Source organism: Lactuca virosa, chromosome 5, assembly GCF_052849685.1.
Source record: "Lactuca virosa cultivar CGN04683 chromosome 5, Lactuca_virosa_CGN04683_v6, whole genome shotgun sequence".
In the NCBI taxonomy this organism is placed as follows: Eukaryota; Viridiplantae; Streptophyta; class Magnoliopsida; order Asterales; family Asteraceae; genus Lactuca; species Lactuca virosa.
Genome location: NC_136430.1, coordinates 15,016,109 through 15,023,438, shown reverse-complemented (window position 1 = coordinate 15,023,438; position 7,330 = coordinate 15,016,109). Strand labels below are relative to the sequence as shown.

Here is a 7,330-nt window from a genome sequence, read left to right as displayed (position 1 = left end):
ACTAGCATAATAACATTGATTCATATGAATATATCAAGTTAGAATTACATACCTCTTTGACGTAGAATGACTTCATGAAGCTTAAGTGCCTAGTGCCCCAAGTGTGACACCTCAAATGGTTCACACAACACCAAAATACACTTGGAATAACTTGAGAGAAAATGGAACACTTCATAAAATCGGCTAGCCCTTTCTATCCCTCATAGTCACCGATTTTGTCAACAATAAGATGCTTATATAGTTAGTGATAATTAGGGTAAACCCTAATTGTCATGGCTTTCCATTTCCTTGGATCCATGGGTTCAAACATACCATGGAGCATCTTATGGGTTTTAGCCCAACTTGACAATCCATGGAGCATTAGCCCACTATACAAGTATGGGTGATTTACACAATCAACCCATATATTTAATTAGTCTTCTTTTGATCACTTAATTAATTCTAGATTAATTCTTGATCAATACTAATTAAATAATCTTATTAATATATTATAACTTATAATATATTAACAAACCTTAAGTGTTATTTCTCTCATTACAGTCTATCCAAATGCATGATGCCATGCAACCCAAATGGACCATGCCGGGTCGGGTCAAGTTGTACCAATTATAGTTATGGACTTAGACATTAATCCAACAGAAAACGGATAAGGGATGCAAAAGTTATGACCATTTGAAAATAGAGGGGTGTTGGGCCAAAATGGGTACGCATGGTGTAAACCAATGTTTTAAAACCCGGGTCGACCCGACCGGTTCAACCAGTTGGACCGTGACCCGGGGTAGAAGACGGGTCAATTGAGAACGATTTTTTGTAAAAATACGGATCGGATCGAACCGGCCGGGTTTCCCCTAAACCGCGGTTCGACCGCTTATGTTGAACCGGTTAAAACCGGATTGACCCGTTTTAATAAGGATTGGATAGTTGGATACAAGTAACGAACACCAAAACAACGAATCGTTTGCGGTTTCTTCAATGTTTTTCAATGTTTAAACTTTGTGGACATCAAATTATTAGTTTTATATGTTTATGCATTATGCGGGAAAGTAAAAATATATAAAAATAGAAAAAGATCATAAACCGGGTTGACCCGGCGGTTCAACCGGTTGAACCGGTTGACCCGTGAACCGGTCATCACACCGGGTCAACTAAAAACCCGGGTTTTAAAACATTGGCGTAAACGGAGGTACGCATGGCATACATGGGAATTTGGACGTGGGTGCATTTGAGAACGCTCTGTGTTCCCCAAGGGAACGCATTGCGTTCGTCAGACAGATTAAAATAGAAACAAAAGGTAAAAAGGTAAAAAAAATCAGATTGTTGAAAAATAAAGTTAAAAAATAAAAATAAATAAAGTATATATAAAAAATAAAATAAAATATATATATATATATATATATATATATATATATATATATATATATATATATATATATATATATATATATATATATATATTTATTTATAAAAAAAACCGAAAATAAATAAAGTATACAAAAAACGAAAATAAAGTTAAAAAACCATGTGGTGTAATTTTTTGCAAACCTCAGGGACCAAATTTGAACTGTTTAGGACTGATTTTGCAAAAAGTTAACAATAAATCTCGTTAAGTGGGCTAGACTGATAATTCTACGAGAAAGTTTGGTCATAGTAATAATAAAAATAATATTAAGGTTTTTTTCAATTACACGTTAAAAATTTAGGACTTTTATAGTATTAGTCGTATGTATATATATATATATATATATATATATATATATATATATATATATATATATATATATGAGAAAAAAAAATACTGGAGTTATAATTCGGAGTAGGAACTTCGGAAGGGAGTCCAAACTCCGAAATACTATGTTCCGGATCAAATTGTCATTTTTATTAAAATGATCGTTTATTAATGTTACATTACTCAATTTTTTTTTTAATTTAACTTTAAAAAACCCGGTTTTGAAAAGAACGATTTACATATTAGCTGGGTTGGATTTCTATTTTCCCGAACCGTTCTTACATATTCATTCGCAATCGAATTTTTATACCCACCAAATTGGCCCATGAAAAATGGCCCAACCCGATCCAGTTACAAGTCTTTTTATATTGATTAGAGTCAGAGGTACCTCTGCTTCGATCGTGGAATCTTGTGATAGAATCGACTTTTAATCGTTTGCTCGGATTTGTCCGCTCTTTTTAGGGTTCTTCTATCCTCTTTTTACAGACCCTAATCGTCGGATCAGGTACTCCTTCTCACCATCTTTGATTGATTCTCTTAACCATGGTCATCGTATTTATCATAACAGATATGATTATGGCTGTTTTATCTTATTTTCTATGATTAGAATATACAACCGCCTAAAATCCGTAGCATTTTCAACAATTCCATCTGGGTTTGTCCCAAGTCGTATGATTGATCGATCTTTCAATTGTACTTTCAACCGTTCTATGATTCCTTTTGTCTTGAGATTTTGTATTCGTTACTGTTTTATTCATAGGTAGTTTTCGTTTAGGGTTTATTTCGGAAAAAATTGTCATGCTAGTTCTTGGATTCGGCATATATATGAGAGTTTGTGCGATGTTCTTTGTGAAATATTAGTAGGTTTAGCGAACGATCTCAAAAGGATTATTAGGAGTCGAAAATTCAGATAATCGGTTGATTGAAGTAAACTATAGTTTGATTTGCAATCTTTTACTTCGAGTCTCCAAATTTATTAGTTTATCCTAAACAATCAGCACATCAGAATCATAATCATAATCTGCCAAACATCGTTTTGATCATTGCAACTTCAGCCACCCCTTAATGCGTTTGTGTTCTTTAGCTTGCTGGCAATTTAACCCACTTTTATGTTAAAACGGCTCATTTTGGATCATTTTTTCCTGTCAAATAGGTAAAATTTAGAAAATTCAGCTAAAAATGAAGCATGGTTAACAATTTGCTCAAATTGTACAAGTATTACTATTTACAACCTTCTAAATTGCTTAATTTAAATAATTGGACCATCATCTTGATAATTGTTTTGTTTTTTAATCCAGATCCGTGCATCGGTTTTATCAATAAAACCTTGGGTTGATTTTTTCACTTTATCAGCAAAGTTTCATGTCTGACCTCGACATCCAGATTCCTAGTGCCTTTGGTAAGTACTTTGGATGTTCATATCATACACTAATAAACTGATTATTGCAACTCATTTCTTGATTTATCGGTACATTAATATTATCACAACAATATTCCTTGAAGAAAGAATTTTTGTAACAGAAGAAGCTTAAAATGTAATCTTGGTTATACTATACAGACCCTTTTGCTGAAGCAAATGCTGAGGATTCTGGAGCTGGGTCAAAAGAGTATGTGCACATTCGTGTTCAGCAGAGAAATGGTAGGAAAAGCTTGACAACTGTTCAGGGACTTAAAAAGGATTATAGCTACAACAAGATTTTAAAGGACCTCAAAAAGGAGTTCTGCTGCAATGGCACTGTTGTTCAGGACCCTGAGTTAGGCCAGGTGTCTATTAATTCATTCTCTTTTATTAAGTATTATAAATACTAGTATATTTGGAATCTTTTTAGCAGGAAATAGCAATATACTCACCCTTATTTACCCAAAATTGTAGCGAGATTAAAGTATGTTGGTATTAGCTGTAATTTTTCCTTCTTTTTTTGATAATTTTAATGTTGGTTTTGAAGGTCATTCAGCTCCAAGGTGATCAGCGGAAGAACGTCTCTAGCTTTCTTACTCAGGTGACAATTTTAGCATTTTTGGAGTTACCATTAAACTTATTATAATTCATTTTTGAATAATTGGCTGGTTTTTGATATCACAACCATCTCCGTAATTAATTGATATAATTAATTGTTACTCAAATTATAAAAAATGAGATATAATTAATTGATTGTTATTTGGGCTTACGGAAAATGTTGTTTGTTGTGGACAGGCTGGAATAGTGAAGAAAGATCATATCAAGATTCATGGTTTTTAAGCGTCAAATGTGTCTGTCATCTACGACTGCGAGTAGTATATTGTGAACTTTAGTAGGATATGGATATGGTTTATTATATTTGGGTTTCACTATTGCCATTAGGTATAGTGATAGTGTTGGTCTATCTGTGGAATGATTGTCACAATATTATGCTAGCCTTTGAAATTAACCAAATAATCATCGCAACCGACATAAGAATGCTTCTTATCGTTATTGCTATCTTGCTTTTCTTTTGCAAAGTAATCATTATATCTTTTAAAATTGTTACAAGATTTAATTATCTTGTTTATAATTTTTTTTTATGAGAACCACTTAAAGTTGTTTAAGTTAATTCGATTTTTAGTTGTTATCTAAAAATTTATTAAAGGAAACTGATTCGTACACAACATTTTTTCTCCGTACACAATAATTTGTAGTTTAATGTTAATTGATTTGTACACAACATTTTTTTCCGTACACAATAATTTATAGTTTAATGTTAATTGATTCGTACACAACACTTTTTCTCCGTACACAATAATTTGTAGTTTAAAGTTAATTGTACGACTCTTTAAAGTGTTTATTAAAATGACACTTAGGATAGTAAGTATAAAATTTCGAACACCTATTACGTATTTGCCTGTGTTGGTAGGCTTTTTGTTACTCTATTGGTGAAATGTAAGTACATTACACATGCTTGCCAGTCAAGGACTTTTTTGTCCTCTTATACTCATTTTCCATTATTTTCTAAATTCAATTGCATGAACTACAAATGTCTTTAATACTTTCACAAAATTTAAATAAAGATAACACATATTTTGATGTGAAAATAACATAATATAGACTAGAGTATAGAATGACCGCTATTAACATTAACAAAGTTTAATATATCAAATTTAAACTGTTAAGTCCTAAATAAAGTAATTGACTTAATATACAAATTACGTTTTACACTACTAAGCTAAGGAATCTACTAATCCAGATATGATATATGTGTGTTTCGACTGTTGATTAGGTTCAAAAATAAATAACTTAAAACTCAAACTAAAATTTTAATTTGTTATCAAATATGGATTAAACACCAAATGGCAATCCACTGAGTTTTTTTTGCTTTGGATTCAGATTTTTGGAATTTAAACCTGGATATTCGACAATGGACATTGACAATATGAAAAAATATCTCTTCTAAATAAAATATCTAAAAAGTATTAAAAAAACATTTATTAATTTCGGAAACTACCCTACTTCACTCTTAATAAAAATCCAAAAAGTAGTGGTAAAGAGCATCGTACCGATTCTACACCTTTCACACCATATCCTTCCCTTCCGTCGCGATATTTTGATTTCCGTCACTATAAATCCGAACAGCCGTCTCTAATATTCCTCCGTTCATCTTCCACTGCTCACCACTCCACCACCCTTTTCTCTCATCGTTTTTTAGATCATCAATGGCGGCCATGGCTACCACCTTTACAACATCCATCTCCACCAAGGCAAAGACCAGCTTCTTGGAACAATCCTCCTTCCATGGAGTTCAGATTTCTTCCCCAATTCGTCTCCAACCACTCAAATCCACACAAAACAAAATGTCGATCACCATCTATGCAGCTTCTACGCCTTACGATCTTAACTCCTTCACTTTTCAACCGATTAAGGAATCGATTGTGTCTCGTGAAATGACCAGGAGGTACATGACTGATATGATTACCTACGCTGACACTGATGTCGTCATCGTCGGTGCTGGATCCGCTGGTCTCTCTTGCGCTTATGAGCTCAGTAAGAACCCAGATGTTCAGGTAATTTTTTTGTAGAACATTTGTTTTATGTAATTGTACTTCTAAAGTTGATAATCAGACCAGACCTGATGTTTTAGCAAGTAGGTTAAAAATTGCTTTGAAATTGATAGCAATTTCATAATCAGAGTCGTTATTTTTGTTCAGGTAGCGATTATTGAGCAATCTGTGAGCCCCGGCGGCGGTGCATGGCTGGGGGGACAACTCTTCTCCGCCATGATTGTCCGGAAGCCGGCACACCTCTTCCTCGACGAACTCGAAATCGAGTATGACGAGACAGAACACTACGTCGTGATCAAACACGCTGCTCTTTTCACCTCCACCATCATGAGCAAGCTGTTGGCCCGACCAAATGTGAAGCTCTTCAACGCGGTGGCAGCCGAGGATTTGATCATCAAAGGAGGAAGAGTCAGTGGCGTGGTGACCAACTGGGCTCTAGTGGCGATGAACCACGACACACAGTCGTGTATGGACCCTAATGTGATGGAAGCTAAAGTGGTTGTGAGCTCATGTGGGCATGATGGTCCGATGGGTGCCACCGGAGTCAAGAGGCTTAGAAGCGTAGGGATGATCGAGAGCGTTCCAGGGATGAAGGCGCTTGACATGAACACAGCGGAAGACGCGATCGTGAGGCTTACGAGAGAGATCGTTCCTGGTATGATCGTCACAGGGATGGAAGTTGCAGAGATTGATGGATCTCCAAGAATGGTATATTCAAATTCTTTCTAAATCAATCCTTTGTTTTTCTATATATGGGGGTTCTTCATTCTTCATGTCCTTAACATGTTTGATGAAATTAATGCAGGGGCCAACGTTTGGGGCGATGATGATTTCAGGTCAGAAAGCTGCACATTTGGCGTTGAAGGCATTGGGGCTTCCTAACGCTCTCGATGGATCATACGTCGGAAGCAGCCAGCCGGAGCTGATACTTGCGGCGGCAGACGGTGGCGAGACTGTCGATGCTTGAATGTGGTAGGAATTGAGACTGGGGAATAAGAAGTGTGGGATAGGGCTGTTGCTGCTGCTGTGCTGGTTTTGTTTTATGTGAATGAATGATATGATGCCCTTATCTCCCTTCAATAACAACTTGGTTTTTCCGGTTGTGATTTGGTCGTGTTAAAAACCAGAACCCGAAGAAGTTTCTTTTTTTTTTTTTTTTTTTTTTTTTTTTTTTTTTTTTCAAATGATATAAAATTCTAAGAATTCTATAAATCTGAATTAAAAGCAATCCGGACATATATTGAGTTTATAATCTGTATTGCATTTGGTTGAGTCCAAATCGGAGCGGATCTAGACAAAATTGATGGGTCCACTATTTAATTGGACAGTGCTGTGGTAGTTTTTTACATCAACTGGGCCCAAAGCCCAAAAGGTCCAAAACGACGATGGTGGCAGTCTGAAAACAAAATAGATAGTTACTTTTTCTTGCAAGTTACCACAATAGATAGTTACTTTTTCTTATTCAAAAAAGTGAAAAGTGAAATGGGAGATCTTCTTACAAGTTACATCGATAAATCGTTTTTTTTTTCCTTCGAAATTGAAAAGCCTAATCGGTGAAAAATGAAAATAGAGATGAACATTGAAGTTAGTGGG

The 7,330-nt window shown here is 34.9% G+C and overlaps 2 protein-coding genes across 3 annotated transcripts; both read left to right on the top strand.

The window, feature by feature from the left end:
* The first annotated feature begins 2,118 nt into the window (after positions 1-2,118).
* Positions 2,119-4,184, top strand: LOC145115364 (protein translation factor SUI1 homolog 2-like). 2 transcript variants are annotated; one of them, XM_079051638.1, is made up of 5 exons: positions 2,119-2,231; positions 3,025-3,125; positions 3,285-3,490; positions 3,673-3,726; positions 3,921-4,184. In XM_079051638.1, the coding sequence occupies exons 2-5, from the start codon at positions 3,089-3,091 to the stop codon at positions 3,963-3,965; spliced, it is 342 nt and encodes a 113-aa protein (XP_078907764.1). In that variant the 5' UTR covers positions 2,119-2,231; positions 3,025-3,088; the 3' UTR covers positions 3,966-4,184. The 2 variants fall into 2 exon arrangements, with proteins under 2 accessions (XP_078907764.1, XP_078907765.1); XM_079051639.1 differs by lacking the exon at positions 2,119-2,231 and adding an exon at positions 2,920-2,941.
* Positions 4,185-5,255: 1,071 nt separating this feature from the next.
* LOC145115774 (thiamine thiazole synthase, chloroplastic-like) lies at positions 5,256-6,843 on the top strand. Its single transcript, XM_079052136.1, has 3 exons — positions 5,256-5,740; positions 5,885-6,445; positions 6,543-6,843. The coding sequence occupies exons 1-3, from the start codon at positions 5,393-5,395 to the stop codon at positions 6,702-6,704; spliced, it is 1,071 nt and encodes a 356-aa protein (XP_078908262.1). The 5' UTR covers positions 5,256-5,392; the 3' UTR covers positions 6,705-6,843.
* Positions 6,844-7,330: the final 487 nt, after the last annotated feature.